Below are 23,162 nucleotides of genomic sequence, written 5' to 3'. Positions count from 1 at the left end.
AGTCCTTAAGACAAAATTGTTACAGTACTAAAAGAGGCTTTGGTGAAGCCTTCATTTAAGAGTGTTTTCTTGCCAACTCCTATGATTTCTTTATGTTGGTGTTATACTTTTTTGAAGAGTCTTAAATCTTCAGGTCTCAGGAATCTGTAATTAATTGAACATGAAAACTATTTATAAAGAGAATTCTGTCCTTCCTTGAAAATACCTTTATTGTGTGCTAGACTAAAAAAAAAATCGAAGAGCAAACAAGTAAATAAAGATACTTCATATCTATATGATCATCATGGGACTTTTGCAACCATGTTGTGATTGCTTAAGAGTAAATCATGACAATTGAGTGATAGTTTCAAGTGTTCCTCATTGAAACATCAGGCCCAGCCTGTATGTTTTGTGTACACAGCCTCCCGGTGATTTCAGCAAGAGCTGGAGGAGCTGAACAACAGGGTGCCAGATGGTCACATGTGTTACTTTTCCAGGTTAAATGTCAACATGTAAATACAACAATTAGATTTTTTTTTTCCAGTGAGCTTCAAAATCAGAAAGCAGCAGATAAAAAGTTATCCTTTTTTAACTGTCTAAACATTTGTTTTGGCAGCTTGAAATGCAAGGTCTGTGCAGTTGACTTTTGACAACATAAAATTATGAGGGGTTGTTTAGTTATGATTTCTTAAATATTTTGCTCATATCTGACAGGAGAAAAAAATGTTTTGATATTAAAACTGTGATTGTGGTAGCAGGAATAATCGCATTTGAAGAGATTACTTCTATTATTATTATTAATTATGACAGTGCAATTGTTTTAGCAGAAATCCCTATTCCTCAGAAATTCCGGTGGAGCAGCTGTTGCGTGGCCAATGGCTGCTGCAGCTTGCTGTGTTTAGATGTTTGCCACGTTTCGATTGCAGGCCAGCTGTGATGGCAAATTGCTTATTTACCATCAGCTCAGAACAATTCCTTGCAGCTCAGTGTGGCAGCCCTGCTTTGGATGCACATTAAACATTAACTGCTGGCCTCACGCAAAGCAGGTGCAAGAAACAAGGTGTAACAGCGATAGGATTTCTTCCTGTTATGCAAAACACGTGACTGTGGGGCTGCTTGCGTTGCTGTGTGCAAACCTCAGGAGGCTGCTCCACTGATTAATTTACAAAGCCAGCCCCAAATAATCTTAGACTTGCTTCTTCTCTGCACCACAGACTAGCTCAGTATGTGCTATTATCAGCATATTGCCTCAGAATGCCGCACCACAAATAAGGACTGCGGACACTAAGGAGGATTAATGAGTTGTTGCCAAGTTAAAAATTAAATAGCAGTTACAAATGACCTGAACTATGGTGAGGGCTCCACACTAGAGCGATAGAATGGTTTGGTCATAAGGAACCTCAGAGATCACTTGTTGCCAACACCATCCACTAGACCTGGTTGTTCAAAGTCCCATCCACCCTGACACTGAACATTTCCAGGGATGGGGCATAGGTGAGCATACCTGTAAATTGGGTTTTTAAAAACATGAAGTTATCTGTCACGTATTTAGTGTTCCATTTCTTTGTTAGGAATAGAACAAAGCAGAGTTAGACTTGCAAGTGAAACAGCTGCAAAAGTGCATTTCCCTGCTAAAATGCTCATCTTGGAGTGACTTTCAAATTGAGGTGATTCTTAGCTGTCATGCTGCAGTAGCTGATCAGCTATTTCCACATAAAAAGAAAACCCTGCCTGCTTTCTCTTTGGGCATCAAAGATGTCAGCAGAGCTAGTGCCTGAATCAACAAATCCAGCTGTGCATATCCCTAGACTCTGCCTGTATCCATATTAGCGTGCTTTTAAGTGGAGGGCTTTTGAAAATGGATCCATGATGTCCAAGAGCAGAGTGGCAGAACAGCTCCAGCACTGCTGCAGGCCTGGGGAGGCTGCATTCAGCAGGTGACCTGTGTGGTTGCTTTGTAGCTAAATTATTCCTGCTGTGCACAGGACTTGGATTGGGACATGAATAATTGAAGGTAGCGCTGTTCCTCACTTGATCCTGCGAGTCTCGGTCTCTGATGTGACGTATCAAAGGCAGCTGGATGGTTCCTGAGGCTGCAGAGAAATGCTGGAAGCAAGGAAATACTTCCAGCAGTATTTACTGGTGGTGGGCATGGCACAGGAAGCCTGGGGGTTGCGTCAGACTGCTCCGGGGAGTGGAGTATTTTGCTGAATCAGTGCCATATGGCCCCAGAGTCTTATCAGAGATCGATGCCGTGTTGCCCAGCTGTCTCCCTCTGCCACGAGGATTTCATTGCTTTAAGAAGGGAAAAGGAGAAAGTCAGCTGTGGCCTCTCTGGAGTGGGGTGGCTTGGCTGAATCTGAGACAGGTTCACTTCTGGGGTCGGCTCTGGAGCCAGGCACCTCACAGGTGATCATTCCTTTGCTCCAGGGATTTCATCAGCTATCTGCCAGACAAGAACATCACCTGTAGCCCAGAGAAATACGGGGTCATCTTTTATTATTTAAAATTTGGGTAAATTGTTGTTTTCCTGAGGTTTTTACTGCAACAATTAGGCAGCTACTTCCCTGGCAGACTTTTTTCCACTGTCACTGTCATCACCATTAAGCTCCCCCCTTATTTCTGAAAAGAGTGGTGGGTTAATGACAGCTTATGCTATTCACACTGTGAAATGAAAAACCAAATCTTCACCATCCATCACTTTTTCCCAACAGGCTGACTTAAACTGCAACATCCAAGATGATACAGGAGCATTTTACGGAGTCACTAGTCAGTACGAGAGCTCAGAAAACATGACAATCACCTGTTCCACCAAAGTCTGCTCATTTGGAAAGCAAGTAGTAGAAAAAGTAGAGGTGGGTGCTGTGATGGGATATGTGCCTTTATGTATTTTTTACCTTTCCTAAACACAGACCTGTATGATGTGGTCAGGTCTCTGGTTGGTTTGTTGTACAGTGGTATTGCAGCTGGGACTAAGCCCCACATCTGTCATGTGCAAAACAGTTTTTGTGGGGGAATTTTAGCCTCTAGCTGAAGGTTGAGCCTTTACAGATGTCCTGGTCATTGTTTATGTCCATCTTACACTAAATATGTTTTCTAACCATGGTGACCATAAAAAAGGGTTTTAATAATTTCCATAATTCCAAGCTTAAGGCAAGCCAAAAATCCTTGTAAAACACTGAGTAGCTCATCTGAGGAATTGGTAGCTGGACAGCAGAAGCCCAAGAGTCACAGCCTTACCCTCCTTCACCAATCTAAGTCAGTCTGGTTTTCTTCCAGCTGTAGTCCTGCATCTTTCTGTAGTTCATAAATTGCTTATTAGATAATGCAATAATAGATCTATGTATGTGCACACTTGTGCATAAATATATAAGCTTATTTTTGCTGGTCCCTTTGTAGATGGGTGCCTCAAAACTCCTGTAAAATCATCTTACCACAACATTTTTGGCTTAATTAATTTTTACTCAGTTTGGGAATTTACTTTCTATAATGTCAATCTGTTCATTTTGTTAATTTCCAGGTTAGAGAACCAGCAGTGATATTATAATTTTTGATAATTAAGGGCCCTTGAATTTTTAGCCAGGCACTGCATGGCTCAGGCAAGGAGTCAGCAAGCAGGCATGTGTGTGTCTGAGCCACTTTTTCTTTTTTCTGCCTACAAAAAAAAAAAAAAAAAAAAAAAAAAAAAAAAAAAAAAAAAAGAGAGAAAAACAGATTTAGCAGTCACTTTTTTGCTGTCTCTGAATTATCACATTCCAAATGCTCTTTGTTCTTTTTTTTAGACTGAATATGCAAGGTTTGAGAATGGCCGGTTCGTGTACAGGATAAACCGCTCTCCAATGTGTGAATATATGATCAATTTCATACACAAGCTGAAGCATTTACCAGAGAAATACATGATGAACAGCGTCTTGGAAAACTTCACGATTTTATTGGTATGGACTGGCTTTTTATTTTTCCACTTCTAAAATACTCTCAGGCTTGCTTAGCTTGTAATGTTGGGAGCCAGTTTCCAAATCCCTTAGTCATGTTGCTTACCAAACAAACCATCCCACTGATTTCAGAATAATTCTACGGGAATTGAGCACTATAGATGCTCAGGATGAAAAGGCTAAGTTGGCTGTGAACGTGAACAAACACCTTAGTTATTTTCCACAGATTTCAGCTCACTTCTCTCTTTTTTCCATTCAAGTCTGGGGTTTGTAGAGAGCCTGAGGCAGTAACTTTGAACCATCACGTGTCCTTACTGGAGCTCAATTACAATGCTGCAAACGTTAGTGGCGTTAATTAGTTCCTGAGCAGGGAAAACAGGCAGCAAACGCCCAACAGGTGACCTAAAGCACAGAGAGTGCTCCCTGCAGTGGCCTTTAAGCCAGTTTCATGCACTGACACAGCTTGCCTGCCCTGTTGCTCTGTGGTGGCACCTCAGCCAAGCTCTTGGAGCCACACAATGCTGCTGCTGCCACCGCAGGGTTGGGGCAGGACCGAGGTGACACGAGTCACTTCTTGCTTCAGCCCTGCTGTTTCCAAGTGTGTGATGTTCTGACTGCCTCTTCCTTCCCCCACACAGGTGGTAACAAACAGGGATACACAAGAAACCCTGCTCTGCATGGCTTGTGTATTCGAAGTGTCCAACAGCGAACATGGAGCACAGCATCACATCTACAGGCTTGTAAAGGACTGAGCAGTTATTTATATATACACTTCATTTCACTTCTTTATCAAAACACAGACTGTAAACCTCAACACTAAGTGGCAGTGCCTCTGGCCCAACTTTCACCCACATTTTTCTAAATCCTGTTTTAGTGAAGTCATTTTTAATGTGTTCATATATAATTGTAGCTGTGAAATTCTGGTACAGTTGTAAAAATTATTTCTAAAACTAAGTGTTCTTCAAATTTGTAAACCACAGTTGTTTGGGAAAACTGTATTTAAGAACCTAACGCCTCTGTCTGTGGAGGCCTATTTTTAATTCTGGTAGAAAAATGTATGACAGAGCATTTGCCATGGGGAAAAACTGACAGCATTTATAAGAATTTATTTTGGGTTTTTTTCCAACATGAAATACTTGTTTTACAATGCAAGTGAAATTGAAATGAATCTTTAGCTATAACTGTAAATGAGTACACAAAGTTAATAATCTTTATAGAATTATCTTTGTAACTAATTAGGGTGGAAGATATGGACGAATGTAATTCACTAAATTATTTTTTAAAATGAAACATTTTTCTGTTTGAAACCAAATGAAAAATATAGCCTTAAGAAATGCCTGATAGAAACAGACAGGTCCTAAAATTAGGCAAATTTTGTATTTTTTTCTCAACGCTAAAACTAATCTTCTAATCCATTAAACTTTCAAACAGGTATTGCAGAGAAAGAAAACATCATCCCTTTACCCCTAACATATCTAGTGTATTTTAAAAGAGTATAAAGTTGTATTGTACTAATATGAAAATTTGATTATTTAATGAAAAAGATGGCTCATTTTGCAATAAGTAGGTAAATACTGAAGATTTAGACTTGCATTATATGTAGTCTTGTGTGTGCAGTTATATTTTATATGGACAACTATGTTTTCTAATAAGTTGAGCAAAAAACTTGCAACTCTGAAATTAAGAGATGAACGGAAACAGCTGACATTGCAACAGCATCGAGTCATTCGCAAACAGAAAGCAAAACACTGATGTGTTTGAAAGGAGTGTGTACACCTCTGAAAGGATCAACAGCTTTAATATCTGTGAGATGCTAGAAAATCACAACCAACATCAGGCAAAGAAGACTGGAAAGTGGAGAATTTTTTTTTTCTCCTTTTCCTCTTAATCATGGTGCTTTTACACCTCTCTGAGTTGTCTCTCCAGTTCTGGCAAAGACCTTATCCAAAACAAACACACACCTACCTACCACGTGGGGTCTGCTGTCCTCTTGGATGTGGTAGCATTCATCCTTCTGATGTATTCAGGGAAGACTCCAGGAAGTAAAGTAAATCTGGAGATATTTTAACACTGTAAGGCTTCGAACCATGCCTGTGGGTGTGAGCGATTGTCTGAGGCCCTCACACGTGAGAGCAGCAGTGTCACCCCTCCTGTAGGACAGAGGTGTTGCTCAGTTCCTCTCCTGCTGTTCCTCACTGCCCAAGCAGAAGTTGCCTGGGCAGGTGCAGAGGGTTCTCAGGCACAACATTTGTCTGAAAGGCTGAGGGCTGCCTGACCAAGCACAAGCCACCTTAAAGATCAGTGAGGAGTTACCAGCAAAGAGGCTTCTTGGGAAAGCCTTTGGCAGTCCTGAATCAAAGTTATCGTTCAGCAGTCCCTCCTCCCTACCCTTTACATTATGCTCCCATGAGCAATTTAAGCGTAGAATTTACTCCCAGGCACAGTGCTGTAGTCTTCAAACAAGAAAGTCTTTTTTTTCTTTAAATTATATTCCTGCATAGTGCTCTCTGTTAGACTTGCCCACTTTTGGAATGTCTAGACTAAAACAGAGCCTGGACAAGGTAGTGGGTCAGACCTAACACAGATCATTCCTAACACTGGTGAGGTCTTGGGTTTGAGGAGGATGCAAACATCATCAAGGGGAAGGGAGAGTGCTTTAATCCCTCAGCCTGATCTGACTCCGTGAGGTGGATGGTTTGGATGGTTGCTGTGATGTCTAGCTGTTACCTGCTTGTGGATATTAGGGCTGATGATCTTTCAGTTTATACTCTGTGAACTGAACAGAGAAATGTGCCCATGGTAAGGTCTCTTTAAACGCTCATTTTTAACACTAACAATCACATCAGGAAAAGCACTGCATTGTAACAGCCTAACGGTAGCCCTTTATTCTAAGCACTTGGTGTTACAAGTCAAAAACTACTTTTTGTTTTTTGTTCTAAAGTTGTCTTTTATTTAGGGTTTGAATTGTGGGTTTGGTGATTTTTTTAAAATTTTTTTTTTGTTTAATGACAAGCAAACTCTTTAAGGCATATAAAGTATGTAAGTCAATTTGCAAAACCAGGTACAGGTTTTTTTACTAGGATCTGGCACACTACATATGCCATAACTATAGGGTATAAACAGTCACAATGTTTATTGGTGTTCACATATGTAATATTAGGGAAACTACTTCCATCGTCTTTTCTTTACACTTCTGTAAATGATCCATACCCTGTATATGTTAATTCTTAAAAGCCTTAATCCTTCAACTGTTGAGTGTGGGGTGTGTAGTCCAACAGGCTGCCTGTAAACTGTGAGCTCTTTTGTAAGCTGGAAGTACTTATCTTGTTACTGTTACTTTTTTGTAGGAACCTTTTAATTGAGAGCTGCCAAAGCATTACAATATGCAGTGCCTTAGCATTATATTAGAAGTACCTTTAGCCTCTTAACATAAATTTTATATATTGTTTTATTAATTGGTTCCATTTTTAAAATATCTGTATTTCTCCCCACAGAAATGCTCTTTGACTGCTTGGTCTAAACCAGCTGTCTGTACAAGTCAGTCCCATTGCAGTGAAATGCCTATACCAAAAGGAAAGGTTACAGATTCCTAGTTCTCCATGAAAAGTGAATTGTATTAATGAATGCTGCCTTTTTAAATTTCATGACCAAATAATTAATTGTGACTCTTCTGCACTCTAGCATGAAAGTGCCTTTGGTTTGAAATTCCAGCTTAGAAAAGTGCTGCCATAATAATGACAATTTGTAGAGAGACCAAAAATATTTAGTTATCACCGTAATGCCTTTGGTTTATTGGAAAAAGTTGAATCTACAGGCCTCCATTCACAAAAGAGCACCATTCATAGCAAAGGGATTTTGCTAATGATCAGCCTGCTGAAGAATAATCTACTGTTTGCCATTTCTGACAGCATTGCAAACCAGCAACTGATTCGTCTGTGATATAAAAATGAAAATATTCACATTTATATTCTCTTCATCCAGTCACGCATCTACATAATGAGAGATCCATACGCTACAGAATTGCAGTGGACAAACATGGCTTCATTGATCTCCTCTAATAATATTTTGGTATCTGTGAAGATTCTTTGTTTAGACAGAAGATTTTGTTTACAAAGTTGTGCATGCTGAAGGTCAGATGCATAAAACAAGACGAATATGGAGAACTGAGCATAGCGAGGGTAAATGCAATTGTGTGGGTTTAAGCATTGAAATGTTGAGTGTGAGAGTTGTGGATGAAAGTGCTGGTAGAGAAACTCTGGCCAGCACGACTCAAAACACAGGGTTGTTTTGTTTTCCTCCCAGATGATATCTTGGAAAAAAAAATAGCTCCTCTTAATAGTGTGTCTGTAATTGATACCGTCTGTGAACGGGGGCCATACTCTCCACTACAACTGAATGATATCAATGGGAAGAGGAGCAACATTTTAACAATTTTAGAAAGAACAAATATCAGCAAAACCAAAAGCTGTCAGAGGGATTATATAGTTGTGAATACAATTTTAACTTGATTTTTAAAGTATTTGATGAAAAACTAAGATTAACTTTTTATATAGAGAAATATTGTGACACTGTGTGGTAAATATTGTGATAATTCAAATTCCCTTTCTCGAAAATATTATTTTTGTTATTCCTTCAAGGTCTAAGTCTCACTTACCTCTATAAGACAAGTAATCCTGTTGAACTCAATGAGACTGAGGTAGGGCAAAGACACTTTTTGGCCCACAAGCAGAACATACTTTTTCAGTTATTGCCAAACATTTCAGCTGTGCTAGTCAATATTTGTGATAAACGACACCTCTGTCTCGTTAAAACAAGCATAATGGTACCATTTGGGGCTGTTGAAAATTACTACTAACAGATGTAGTTTTACTTACTTGAATTCCAAACTGATTTATTTAGGTACTGCGCCACTATTTTGAAGGAATTGCAGATATCATGCCTGTTTCTCACTTTCCCTCTCCACCAGATCTCCAGCTCTGTTCGGCAGTAGCTTCTCCCGTCGAGCCCCACGGGCTGGGCTATTGGGAATAATGAAGGGTGTACATTAATGTGGGATGTGGGGAGCTGCCCAGTCCAGGGCACAGCCCACATTCGACGCGCTAATCCATATCTATTTATTTTCCCACTGCGAGTCCCGGGGCATGCCTGCTGCATGAAGCAGTTCCCCTGGGAGTTTTCCTGGAGCACTCAGTCAGTCACACTGAGAGCCCTGTTGTCCTCCCCCCTTTCCTTTTCCCAAGAGGATACACGTGCCCTATGTGTGGAATAGAGCCCGGCTTTGTCCTTTTCTCAGGATGATCTCCTTTCCCCCTCTTATCTTTCACAACGAGATGTTTAGGCCCCCTAGGAAAGATTGAGGCTGGATAAGTCAAAGTACAAGAAACACTCTGGACATCTTCATCTTTTAACTTTTCAGGTCATTCTTGCTGAGATCATGTAATTAGTTTTAGTGTGTAAATTAAATCTTAAATGCACTCGGTTGACTAAAAGGAGATGGATCCCTGTTACCTCCTTACAGAATATGTGTTTTTGTTTTTGTTTTGTTTTGTTTTATGGGCCTCTGATTCAGGCTCATGACTGCAGACAAAAAATACAATATGTGCCTGAAAATAAAAAGACAAAAGAATTTTATAACATTGAAAACCTGAATAGCCTTTAATTCTTCAGTACATTTTATGTAAAACAGGTTGGGTTTTTGTTTTGTTTTGGGGTTTTTTTGCCATGTGCATTTGTTCACATTTGTAAATGACTTAATGGAATTCTCACTTTATGTTTATTTGTGTAATGTGTATAAAATGGGTTTGTGACTTAAGCATATTCATATATGGTCAGTGGTTACTTTAATATTGTACTGCTGCTGGTAACTTTTGATGTAGAACTTGCCTTTTGATGATAAAGTACCTCTAGGTTAGACAGTGAGGGAAGGCTCTTGGCAAAAACTGAATGTTCTCCAATGTTTTCTTAACATATTTGCAGAAGCTTTCAAAAGGAGTTTCAGTCAAACCTCTTGGCAGTACAGTATTCTTGTATTTGTTATTGTCTGTGTGTAGGTACTGGTACCTTTTTTTTTGTTTAAAATGTTTTAAGTGTTGGCTTTAAAGTGAATTTATCTTTAGTATGATAGTAATATGAAAATTATAGGTTTTGTGTGCAGAGAATTTTTTTATAAAGTGCTTTGTAAAAAAAAAAAAATGTATTCTAGCTTTCGCGGTACATATGTGTGATAACTTTAATATCCATGACAGTTAAGTGCAATTATTTCATCACTCTAAAAATGCTATTTTTGTGTCGGTTACTGCAGGTGTTTTCATGTCTTTGCAAAGTGACACATTTTGATGCCTTCTTGATAAAGTGGTAGAATTTTTGTAGCTTTCTAGAAACTTTGTATTCATACAGTATCGATTGAAAATAAAGAAAATGAAAGTGTTTTGTGCATTTATCGTAATCTCTTACATCAGTCTGTTCTTCACATTTGGGTGTAACTTTGAAAACACTTTTCCAAAATAGCACAAGGCCAGACTTGCAGCAACACTTTGTACCTTCCTAATGGTGCAAAGGGGATCCAGCAGGATTCACAAAAACCTGTAGGGATGGCGCTTGAGGTTGGCACATCTGGAAGCTCAGTGAAGAGTCCACCATCCTACTGCTTTCTTGTGTGTCTTCCTAAAGAAACAGTGGTGGATTTTCTTGAGACATCATTTAAACCACACAGTTACAATGGGAAAAGCCACAAATATCTCTTTATTCCAGAAGTAGGAATGACCTGTTCAAAATGTTACAGAATAAATGGTACAAATACACCATTAACGGAGCAGCTAGAACTGACTGAGGAGCACAGTAGTTATCTGAGGTTGAGGTGTTTCTTCCAGGACACCAAGCTCTAGGGGAACTGTGGTCCTGAAAATGTGCCATGTTTTCAAAAGCTTCATTTCTTGTTTTTCTTAAACCACCTGCCCCTCAGCTAACAGCTGTACCTGGTATGATGAGAGGATAAAATAGGATCAATTTGCCTCCTGCATTCATGAACCGAAATCACCTAGCTAGGGAAAAAAAAAAAAAAAAAAAAAAGAGAATAACAGGGATATCCTGGATCAACTGAAATCAATATGAAAACGACCAGGACAGGGTAGTGGGAAAAAAAAGGTACATCTGGCTCATCTTCTGCTTCCATAGGGGAGCAGAGGCTTTTGAATAAACCACATACTCCTCCCACAGTCCCCAATTCTCCTTTGGGTGGCAGATGTTCCACTGCCATTTTTAAAATGCCAGCAGAGCACCCCCCGTGTGCAAGATGAATGGGGTGAGAACAAGGCACAGATATGGTCTGTTTTGACCCTGTTTTCTCTTCTTTGTTCCCATTAAGTATATGGCTTCAGCCCTTTGAAGTGTGTTAGCTGTTTTCTGAAGCAACCTGCTTCTTAATTAAGGTTCTACTTCTTAATTAATTTTGGTCAAACCCATAAATCTTCCACCTTTGGGAAAATGTCACACAGTGTTTCAGGTTGGGAGTCCCCAGGTAGTGTCACCATGAGTTTATTAAGGAGCTGGTTTCAGTGGCAGCCACAGCCCCTCCCTGACAAAGCGTGGGATGGTTTGCACGAGCAGGGAACAAAGAAGCCTGACCAGTTACTCTGTGCCATGTCATGGAGCACAGAATCCATATGTGTCTGTGGACTCTTCTGTGGATTTTAATTTTTTATAAGACACAGCCTGTTTGACACTACAAATCCAGGACCCATTTCATGCTCACAAACCCACGAGCAAAAGGAGGGCTCAGAGCTCAGCAATGTGTTAGCAGATGTCTGCAGTCCCCTCACACAGCTCTGGCTGTTCATCCCAGCCCTGACCTTTGCAGCCTCACCATTGTTGTGTGGGGCCCCTTGAGCAGGAACAGCTGAACAATCTGTTACCCCAAACAGGAGCAGCTTAGCAATGTTCATAAATAATTACCTGCCTTGCAGGGAGGTGTGGCACTGAACTGGGTAATGGCTGTAAATTGTTTTGTGATTGCTGGTGTTCCCTGAGAGCCAGAGCTGTGCTGGGGACACTGGAAGGTGGTAAGGGCAGGAGGGAGTGGGCAGAGACACTGTATAAGGAGTGGAGGGAAAAGGAATATTGTAGAAACTCGGAGTGCAAGTGACTGTGACAAAATGAGTAGCAGGGTATTGCTTTTGGAAGAAAATGAAAAGCTGAGGACAGGACAAAATAGGAAGAAGGGAGGAATAGAATCATTTAAAGAGCACCACCGTCAAAATCCATCAGAAGAAGGCAGAAGAATCAGGGTAAAATAAAAACTACAACAAAACAACTACAATAATCATTCACCTTCTAGGTAAATATAATTTGCTGCTTTTTAGTTTGGGGTTTTCTTTCCCCTCCATTACTTTTTATGAGCCCTTTCTAGTTTGGGACATAACCTCTCTAGGCTTAAGGGAAAGAGCTGCTGGAGGCCACCATTCTTGAGGAGACTCAGTACTAAGCCCAGAAAGCTCAGCAAGGCACCCTGTGACAGATGAAGAGTTGTCAGCTTCGTTTTGGAGAGCAATATAGAGAGAGAGAAGGAGAGAGATAGACATGAGCAATGGCCAGAAAAGTATCTGAAACAATCAGCTGAGCAAAGACACTTGAGTGCAAGTGACTGCTCTCAATTTACCCAGCACTGGGGATTTCTCAAGCCACCTTCTTTCCACAGATGTCTGGGTTTGGGTGCATGCACAGAGTCCATTATAGGTTTAGGCTGCTGAATTTCAAAAACACTGCTTTCCATGCCCCTCACTCTATCCTAGAGCAAAGAGCATAAGTGTGTTACCTTCATGTTATTAAACAGAAGCAGAAAGCCAAACAACAGATGTTTTCTCATGAATCTTCTAAACATCTTTATCAGCTTTAAGAGATGTCCACACACAGGGAACAGTTTTGGATCCCTAGACATTATAGCTCTGAACACTGTTAAAAATGTCCCACCAAGATGATGGTTGGGCCATCAGAGAAAAGGGGGCAGGAGCTGAGATTAACATGTACATTAATATGCATGTGCCCCTTTCATTCCTCTGACTGGTGCAGGTCAGTGAGAGGATTAGCCCTTGCCTTGCAATGCACCTTCATGCTCTGCTGTCTGTACCTCCAGCACAGCCAGGGTACGGCAGCAGCTTTGGAACTTATCCTCTGTTTGAACAGGGCACTGAGCTGCAGGAGCAGCTGACTTTGCCAGGGGGATAACAAACCACTAACTGATTTTTTCTCCTGCCCCAGGCAGGTAAGTTTATTTGCCATATTTAAAGATACTTTTCCATTTTTTTTTCTGTTGGCAGAGAACAAAGAATAAGGGAGTTTTTTCTAGACTTTTCAAAATTCCTTTCATCTTAAATCATATGTTCTCTGCAGTGTTATCAGACATTTAATTTTTTTCCCAAGATACTTGTCTTTTCTTATCCTTTCACCTGCGATGTTAAACTTCTTAGTGAGTAAATGCTCCTACTTGGCAAAAAGGACAAGAACAACATCCAGGATATAACCATTCTCTTTAGTACTTCTTTTTGGACACAGCTCTGTTAGTTGAAGGGGATGAAGGGGGGAATGGGGTCTTCTCAATGTGTGGCCCTTCTGTCAGTTTTAACATGAACCCACATGCAAAACTCAGGCAATGAAGTCCTAAATTCAACCACACTGCACACATATCACAGCATTCCACAGCATAGAGAATTTGATGGCTTCTTTGTGAAATATCTGCATTGCTTTTACTATGAGTCTATTATATTTTTTACTAGGGCTTAATCTAAGCTTTAGCATCAGAACACCACGATGGGTGGAAACTCAACGACGATGCAGTTCACCTCCAGAGTTAACAGCAATAACGTGGGAGACACAACACCAGTCTCAGCAGGGTTCACACTCCCTCCCTATCTCCTCCAGAGATCTCCTGTTTGGAGGGAGGTGGTGGTGAGTAATAACTGGGAGGTGCTCCAGGACTCACCAGCGATAGGCTCTGGATAAGCGCGAAAGAACAGGGAGATGTGGGGTAGGAACAAGCAAACTCCAAACTTCCTGGCTTTCCTGGCCTGCTTTCTCCCAGCTGACAAAAAGACACTGTGAGCAGTGCAAACAAGAAAGGGTTTTCTTGAGATCTGAGACTCCCCCAACCATTTTTGCAGAATCTTTGTCTGCAACTGCTCCCTTCTCTGAAAGGCTATTCCTTGATCACCAGGCTCCACAATTCCTCTTCCCTGTAGGTGAGGCGCTGCAGGGATGCAGAGCACTCAGAACTGTGGCATCAGCTTAGCTTTTTTTTTTTCTCTAAGCAAACAAAACATCTTTCCATTAAGAACACCAGTGCTGGAAGTGTACAAAGGTAAGAGGAACCCCAAGAGAGCAAGGCTAAGGGCTCAAGAGCCACTGGGAAGACACACAGGTGGTCAGGAAGGCTCTCCATGTCTCCTGCTCTAGGCCAATGTGGTTTCTCAGCTGGAGGTGGGAAGAGAACCCTCTAGCCTTGCAGTCTGTAGCACCAAGGGAATAAGTACAAGCACAATGGAGGAAATCAGCTAGAAGGTACTGGAACAGTAATAGAAAGGAAGAATTAGCCATAGGCATTAGCCATGATCTGAAGAGGAAGTTGATGAAGCAGGATAGGGTAAAGGCTGTTTCAGAGAGCTGCAGAGGAGAAGGATTTTCCACCACTTCTGGTCAGACACATAAAAAGGCAGAGCCAGAGACAGTGTTGGGCAGCTGGAAATGTCTCAAAGCAAGAGGAATGAACCCAGGGGACCTGCCTGAGGAAAGAGTACAGGGTGCTCATTATGAAGAACTAATATCTATATGGCCAATGAGCTGGTAGGAAACCACTGAGTGGTGGAAGGGGAGAACATCAGATAATTCCTGAAATACTGAGAGAACAGGTGCAGAGCTCTCTGTGTTTGAGTGGCTGGATAGCTGCAAGTGACCACTGCAAACGTCAGAAGTTTCTGCACAAATCAGGGTTTCTTGGGTGTGTCTGTGCATGGGAAAGCTGTGGATGCAGCAGCAGACAGATTTACAGATAAGAAAGATCTGGGAGGGGGTGGAGAACTCAAGATCAGGGCTGCCCACGGGTTTCCTGTGAAGAGAGAGACGGGAGGCCAAGAGGAGCAAGGAAATAAAAGGATAACACTGTGCAGTTTGGATGTGTGAAGTGCCTGTCAGCTCCAGCAACCCCTCCTGACTAGGAGAGTGTGAGCTGCTTGCTCCTGTGTGCAGAACAGGGGAGTGGTGAGGCTGAGAGCTCTGCAGACACACTAGGGGCTGAGGAAACAAGACGTTACCCTGAGCTCATGTTCGGCTGCACATTGACAAGACAAGTATTTCTGAGTAAGAGATGCTCACAATTATAAAAGGAGATCTTTGGGTTTGTCACCCTCAGAGCATCCAAATAACAGGCATGCCATCAAACAGTGGGGGTGCCCAGTTTCTTTGACAACTAGAAATAGAGGAGTTTTGTATAATATGTCAGCTTTTTTGTTCAAAGGTTAAATACAAAGGTGCTATTTAGCCATTAGAAAAGTACCTGAGGAGAAGCTGGAAGTTGACTCAGAGCATGTGCTGCTCAGCTCTGCTGAAAACTGGGAAGCAGCCCTTGTGTTGAGAGTGTGCACAGCCCCACATAGGGGGAAGATATAAGAAATATGTAGGAAAATATAGTATAGGAAATACTAGGCATAAAGAAGCCATGCCAAGGGCCAAAAGAATAGAAATTTCTGTCTGCAAATGAATGAAAAAGCTTTAAAGTCAGACCAAAAAACTACCCAAAATGTCTTTAAAGAAAACATTAATTCTTACATCCTTCCATTTCAAGATTGTATCAATCCCTGTAATAACTGGATTTATCTCTCTACATGATAAAGTCAGGTTTTGTGCTTATATGAAGTTATATGAAGTACCAGTTTGGGATCTGAACATCTAACAAAGTCAGCCAGGAGCTCAGAAGGCTCCACACTTTCTCCTCAGTCCTTCTACTGAAGAGGCCCAAATATTTGGGGATGCCCAAGGAAGGGATGTGGCCCAAGACAACAGCTATATCCTGAACATTCTGGTGAGGCTGCTGCACTGCAATCTCAGGTGCAGCTCAGGCTGGCAGTGAGGCTCATCAGGCCCTGCTGTGCTCATTTCATGAGTGCAGAATGTCTCAATCCGTTTACCTGCAAGTACCAGGTATAACCAGGTTAGATAAGAGCATTACCACAATATGTAACCTTTGGACTTTGGCTTGAGGCTTCTACTTTCCCTTCTGCAGAGAATATGTCGTATTTCACTGTCTGCTTTATTTCTTTCTCCTTTATTACAGTTGTGCTCAGTACCCCACACAGATTGATTTTCCTGGAGGCACAAACAAGAAGATAGAATCTAGAGGACGTTTAAATAAAGGGAATCGTTGTAAATGGTCCTTGAATTAATAAATATATATAAAGATAAATAAGAAACAGAGATATATAGGACATATAGATGGCCCATCTGTTCAGTGTGCTCTGTTTATGTGTGCCTTCAATGCTAGGATATCCTGGAAAGCAATAGGCTTTTCTGGACACACTTGTGATCCCAGCTGAGATACAAGAAATTTGCCACAATATTAAGTGATTGAAGGATGGATCCCAAGATAATAAATCATGCCCAATAGGAAGAGTTTACCCTAAAAAGAATACCTAAAAGGCACTGTCTACCTTCTCAGCTAACTAAATTCAGGCTGACAGAATATGCACTTCCACTGTAGCCACTACTAATTAGCAGAACAGAAAAGAACTACCAATTTAGAGATGCTTGTGACCTGTAGGCAAAGGTGGTCACTGATCTTAAAGAGGTTTTTAACTTCCCACCTTTCTTCCCCCATCCAATCTTCCTGCCAGGCACTGACCTTTCTTCAATCTGCTGGTTGAAGAAGGTTTTGAAGGCTTTCTTTAAGGTTTTCTCCATTCCCCTCTCTTGATCTGTGTTCAGAAAGAGGAGCTGCAGCATCCAAAATGAATAACTATGCACAGCAACTCCTTCTGAGCCTGTTTTGGAGATGGACTAATCCCTTCCTGCCTAATTAACAGAATATCAGGTAGGACTCTCAACACAAAGTGAGCAGAATTTAGTCCGATTTTTGGACTTCTCAGTCTTCTCTAGAGCACAGTCTGAATACATAATGTAGAAATCCATCCATCAACATAAATTAGGCACCAAGGTTGAAAAGATTTGATCCACCTGAACAAAAACTACAAAAATGCCTGCCTGTTCTCCTTCCCCTTCCCACTGTCATCTGGCTCAGAAACACAGTCTGGTATTTGGGAACAGCTTGCATCTACTACCCCAGTCTATAAGTACTTTTTAGGAAGCTATCAGTATAAGCAAATGCAATACATTGTCTTTTTTATTCTCTTTCAAAGCTCTTCTCTGCACCAGCAGCAGCCTCCCTGTCACTTGCAGGTGCTAAATCAACTAAACATTCAGCTCTGCTGAAAAGCAGAAAAATTGTACCAGTTACTATAACATCTTGACTTCTGCTAATTCTATTTCAGGTCAATTGCTTATTTCTCTGTATTTCTTCATTACCAGTACAGTGAGCCATGTACTCTCCTGCCTTTGATCCGAGTTCTCTGTCACCTGGCCTGTGTGACACACTGTGCACATAAAATGACAGAGGCTCTGCCTTTCCTAGAGACCTCTGTGAACAAACAGAAATTTAAAGTACCAATTTACTTCCAGCTGTACTTCCAGCTACTCTTGAAGGTAGGTCATTGGAGGAGACTGACCTTGATTTTAGTCAGACTATCCTTGCACCCCTCCAAGATCAAGGCCAAATGCCACAGATACTGGCCCTGCAAGAGCTGCTCAGTGGCTTTGCCAGTCTGGGAACACAGCCGTGCATGAGATGGTTTAAAAGCTGAGTGAGGCACCTCAATTGAATTACACAGTTCAAGGGGAACTAAAACTACTAAGCATACAGAAACCATCTGACTCTCCACAGAAAAGTTATTACTCAAAAGAGTTTTGTGCTTACCAAATAATCTGATCTCTGCTTAGTGCAAAAGGGTTTTCCTTTCTCTTTGAACTGGATTTCAATGTGTCCTTGCATGAAGAACATAATGAATTACGTGCCTACGGCAAGTGCTGTTTGAAGCACTGTCCTTTATTCCTGGAGCCATTTCCAGGGAAGGTGAAGCTGCAGTGTAAAGCACCTCTGGTTTTATCATAGATTCCCTCTGCTGCATCACTTTCTGCTCAGGGGATGACACTTGGCCAGACAGGATTTAGCCCAAACACAAGCCAGTGGATCTCCCCTCTCTCAGCCAGGCAGGTGGGAGTTGTGCCTCTCTGGAAGACAGGCATGACAGAGCCTGTAACCTGAAGGCAGAGCTCATCCAAATCCTTCTATTCCTTCACCCCCCAAACGTGTGCAAAGATAAACACCAAAGAGACAGATCCTGCTGTTGGTGTCAATGCTGCAGAAATATAACTGTCCAAGTTAAACCACAAAAGCTTATGAGAACTGATATGAAAAAAGTCCTACCCTCAGGGAATTGGGGCATTTGAAAGTGATGATCAGGCATGCAGCTCATTTTCAGTGGCTGGCAGCTCACCCTGGGCATTTCTTATGCAGCCTGAACGTGACCTCAGGAGCAAAATACAAAGTGTCATTTTGTCTCTTTTTGGGGTGCCATGCAGGAAGGGTCTCTCCTGTTCACACCTTCCAAATCCCTGACTGATAGATGCAGAAAGCTTTCCAGGCCCAGTGCTGCCAGGCCACTCACTGCAGGGTGGCAGCAGCATGGGTCAGGCTCTTAGCAGCATCTCTCAGTCACGAGTGTGAGATCTCTCTCCACCCTGAGCCCAGGGAAGCATCACTATTTTTCCAGCTCTGCCTTTACTGAGTAACTCAGCTAATAACATCAGATGAAGCAGTGATTTTCTGATGTTTGGCCAAGCTGTTAACGTTGTCATTCTAGCACATTTTAACAAGTACAGGCAGGTCTGGGCATTAGTCACATTTCTACAAACATGTTGGTGGTTTTTTTCTCTTTCTCTTGTCTATCTTAGCCATTTTACTGGGCTTCAAAGCCGTCAGTGGAAACAGATGTGTGAATGTTATAAAACTATGCTGCTACATCAGGGTTTTTTTATGGCTTTGTACAAGTTGTATGTCAAAAGACACCTCAGGCTTTGCATTGAGAGAAGTTACTATGAAGAATTACAGTCTGTGAAATGAGCATTATCCAGATTTAAAAAATAAATTAAAAATAAATACCAAATACTAATAAAATAAATACTAAAATAAACTCTCTACCCTCATCTAATTTTGGTTCCACTATTCTACAGTCTCCAAATGGATACTAGTGGGCTTGGTGGTACATCTGAAAGCACAAAACTTCAATACTTTATCACATCTACACTGCTCAACAGGAGGCCCTGCTATCATTAACTGCATCCTGGAGAAGGCCTCTATGGGATGTGAATCCTTCAGGAGCACATATTTATTTTCCTGGGGCTCCTCTGAGCAGCAGCTCAGCCTGCAATGCTCAGCAAGGCTGTGCCACTCAAAGGCTTGAGTGAATTTCACAGTGCAGATACTTTTATGCCTCCTAGACTTGAACGGAAGGGTGGTTCACACCAGCTTTCCGAAGGCAGTCTTGGAAAAGTATTGCAGCACTACTTTAGCTCACCTATATCAGCTGTTTGTGTGGGATGTGCCTCAAGTAACCTAAGGAAGTTTCTTTCTTCCCCTTGTGCAAGTCCCAGTGACCTCCAGCCTGCGCTGTGCTGGTTATGCATGAAGCAAACACGAATAAAACTCCTTAAGGCGAGGGAAGCAAACACAAATAAAACTCCTTACGGGGAGTTTTCCTTACGGGAAGGACTAGCTCCGGGCCCCGGAGCGCGCAGTTTGTGCACCGCAAAGCCCCGCCGCGTCCCGCCTGCTCCTTTGTGGCTCCGCGGGCTGCGGAAATCGCGACAGCCGGGCCCGGGCTCCCAGAGCGACAGCTTGCAGAGCATCCGGCCGCGCTCCTCGTGTGGCAAAATGCGGCTCGACACGGCGAGCGCGGCGGCTCCGCGGGCGAGCAGATTGCGGAGCATGGGCAGCGGCAGCAACAGGGCAGCCTTTGTGTGGGACAGCGAGCGGCGCGGGAACGTGCGAGCGCCATTGGTTGGGCCCACTAAACATATGCGGAGCAGAGTGACATATGGCAAGTGGTGACTTCCCCGGCGCAGATGCCGAGGGGCTTTGTTTGGGAACAGAGCGCGCTGCGGATCCAGCACAGCCTGCCCGCCCTGGTGGGAGCGGGGCGAGTGCCAGCAGCTCCCCCAGCTCCGGGCGCCCAGCATTCCTGGTACCGCCAGCGCTGCCGAGCACATTTTGTGCTCCTGAAACTCCCCACGGGCCCGGGGCGCGCTGAGAAATGGGTTCGTTTAAAAACGGGACGGAGGTGCACTCCCGTTTCAACTCCTTGCGCATTTTGCATTTGGGTTTCCATTCACACGTATATAATGCCACAGACTGAAAAAAACTGTTTCTAAAACAGTTTACTTTTCCATCAAAAGCTTTGTTTTCAATAGTTTCTCTCTATTAATGACATAAACAGAAAACTAGATAGTGATAGATAGTGACATGTATATTATTTTTTCAACTCTGTTAAGCAAAAGTTTAAATTCAGGTTAAAAAGGGCAAAACAAAATGATGATTTCCTAGCCATGGAACTGAGACAAAATGGAAAAGAGGTTGTCATGCAGCTTGCTCATGCAGGAAAAACACGAGGGAAGGTTTAGAAATCCCAGCATAGGTCGCAGCTGTGCTCACCTGTGCAGAGCCATGAGATGAGCACACAGTGGGAACTACAGCAGCAGGCTGGGGATGAGATACAGAGACCTACCACTGTATCTCATCCACTGCCACTGACCACCTATGTGACCACAACAATCCCTTCAGCTCAACTCCCCTCAGGCCTGCTGGCTGTGGAGCAGAACAAGACCTTACAACACTGAATCCTTTCACATGGGCCACAAGAACATCATCAAACAGGAAAGGCACCCACCAAGCTGAGGACACAGGGGCCAAGATCTTTGCATCCTATTTCCTATTTCTGGCATTATCAGCCTTTGCTCACTCGTCATTTTATGTGTTTCCATGGTGAAGAGGAACCCAGATCCACACAGATTTAAAACACTTTGCATACAGGCACACAGTCAGGGGCCAAACAACCAAAATCAGAGAAAAACGAAGGGCCCCTTCATGCCATGGGTTGGGAACTGATACAGACTCTTGCTCTCCACAGATTTCTGCTTGAACAGAGCCCAGGGAGCAGAGCCAGACTGGTACATGGAGCTGATCCCCTAAGAGAGCCACTTGAGAGCTGACCAGCTGAGAGCAGGTTTCTTTGCTTTCTGCTCCTTTTGCTTTCTAAGAGCTACCGAAGCAAACACATTGCTCTGAACTGGGGCTGCGGAGTCTAAGTCAAAGGGACACAAAGTTGCTACCACCACGTTGTACAGAAGCAAGAGACAAAGCAGAAACCAGGAGTGCTGAGGGCACTTTGAGTATAACTGGCCTTGTAACTGCAAATCTCTGTCACACCCAGGATGCCCAGAGATCACCAGAGGGCTGAGCTATGCTGACTCTGTGATCCCCCAAACTGATTTGTCATTGTGGCCCTCACTGGGTCTCAGAGTTGCTGTATTTCCACACAGAAGTTGGAGCACATGCGGTAGGTCTGAGTAGTTCTGCCTTCATCATATTTGCTGGGCAAGCTCCAGCCATCTGTGCAGCAACTGTCCAACACAGCCATGGCTCCACCAGACCCTCTAGACCTGCACTGTGTGATGGTGCTCACATTTGCAGTGCTCAGCCAATACATCTGGCTGACTGGCTCATCACTCAAAACTGCTGTTTCACCCACTCCTTTGCAACAAATTCCCAGACAAACAGCCTCCGTCCTCAAACTCGGCCTGGAAAACAGTCGTGTGGGGAGCAAGAGAAGATATATTCGGGGAAAACTGCATTACCAGTAGTCCTGCCTCTGTAACATTGAGAACAACCAGACAGAAAAAGGGTGTACGGAGGAAGAGCTTTACCTTGAGACTGGCTCCCTCTGCAGCCGGATCATCAGCGCCCCGAACGTGGCATGTCTTTTTAGGCATTTATTTAACTGCTACTCACAGCTGGAAAACCTTCTGGGAATTAATGGGCTAAGTATGGAAACCTGTGCTCTCCACCCTCATCAGGTGTTAGCTCGTCTTACGCTTTACAATGTCACAGGGACGATGAATAAACTACCCCAGTGAAAAACCAGACGGACTCTCAAGTTAAAATTACATCACTGCAAAAAATGCCACATCCAAATCTCCTGACGAGGTAGTAAACAAAGAGGCAATTTCTGAGTGTGATGGAATAACGCAGAGCACAACCTGGCTCTAACAAAGGGACAGTGCCATTTGTTCCCCGCAGAGGGGTCAAACCCTTCCCGCCGGGCGCTTCTCCAGCGCGGGCACGGCGGAGCGCAGCGCAGCTCCCGCAGCTCCGCGGCCGCGCAGCGACACCGCGCGGCTCCGGGGACAGGACCCGCTCACCCACCCGGGACCCCGGGGCCACCCCCAGCTCCTCTGCCCGCCACTGCCGTGGTCCACAGGGGAGCTGCCACCGCTGGGAAGTGTGGGAATTGCCACCAGGCTCATCGCTAATAGGCGTGTTCTCGCTGGCATCAAGGGTGAGCACGAGGCGGGAGTTAAACCAGGGAAATTCCACAGTTTATATTATACAGGAAATCAGATTAGATTATCGCTGTCGATGCTACAGGGCTTAAAGCTGTGAATCAGCTGGCAGGTTAATAGCTCCTCCATCTCCCCTAGGAGAGCGAAACCCTCCCTGCGTGGCTGACAGGCTTGTTTTGGAGTGCTCACTCTGTTACACAATATCCAGTACCCACTGCTCATCCACCAGTTCTCACCCACCTGGCACGAATTGCACGGTGAGGAGAGGAGTTAATGAATGCCCTCCATGTGTAGCCGTGCTTCCTCCAGCAGGTAGGACACATCTCCCCGTGTCCTTTCTGCCCCCAAAGCCATCACATCCAGTAGCCTTGCTTGTGCTGCGCCGAAGCTGCAGCCGCCGTGGGATGGGGCCAGTGCAAGCCATTTGCCAAGCCAGAGAGCCCAAAGCACCACGGAGGAACATTGTGCTGCTAAATCTGTGCTGCATCAGTGCACAATAGAGCTCAGAGCTGCAGGCACTGCCAAGGCAGGCTCTGACTTTAC

General features: G+C 43.3%; 1 protein-coding gene and 1 long non-coding RNA gene across 11 annotated transcripts in view; one reads left to right on the top strand and one right to left on the bottom strand.

Moving 5' to 3' along the window:
• TEAD1 (TEA domain transcription factor 1) overlaps nucleotides 1-10,356 on the top strand; it is a 153,164-nt gene extending 142,808 nt beyond the window's left edge. For all 9 annotated transcript variants that reach the window (XM_085063087.1, XM_085063088.1, XM_085063085.1 and 6 more), the window contains 3 exons: nucleotides 2,694-2,834; nucleotides 3,762-3,914; nucleotides 4,550-10,356. In XM_085063087.1, coding sequence (XP_084919213.1) covers nucleotides 2,694-2,834; nucleotides 3,762-3,914; nucleotides 4,550-4,663 — 408 coding nt within the window. In that variant the 3' untranslated portion in view covers nucleotides 4,664-10,356. The remainder of the gene's footprint in view (nucleotides 1-2,693; nucleotides 2,835-3,761; nucleotides 3,915-4,549) is intronic.
• A 5,171-nt stretch (nucleotides 10,357-15,527) lies between these two features.
• On the bottom strand, nucleotides 15,528-22,322 carry LOC146436651 (uncharacterized). Of its 2 annotated transcripts, none has more exons than XR_014852738.1 (3): nucleotides 21,984-22,322; nucleotides 16,754-16,864; nucleotides 15,528-16,081 (listed from the first exon to the last, which is right to left on the bottom strand). It is a non-coding gene; the product is annotated as an uncharacterized LOC146436651 (long non-coding RNA). The 2 variants fall into 2 exon arrangements; XR_014852739.1 differs by lacking the exon at nucleotides 21,984-22,322 and adding an exon at nucleotides 17,397-17,522.
• Between the last annotated feature and the right edge of the window lie 840 nt (nucleotides 22,323-23,162).

The sequence above is a fragment of the Lichenostomus cassidix genome, chromosome 5, assembly GCF_008360975.1.
Source record: "Lichenostomus cassidix isolate B80296 chromosome 5, HeHo_3.0, whole genome shotgun sequence".
Lineage (NCBI taxonomy): Eukaryota > Metazoa > Chordata > Aves > Passeriformes > Meliphagidae > Lichenostomus > Lichenostomus cassidix.
This window is presented reverse-complemented; position numbering and strand designations above follow the sequence as displayed.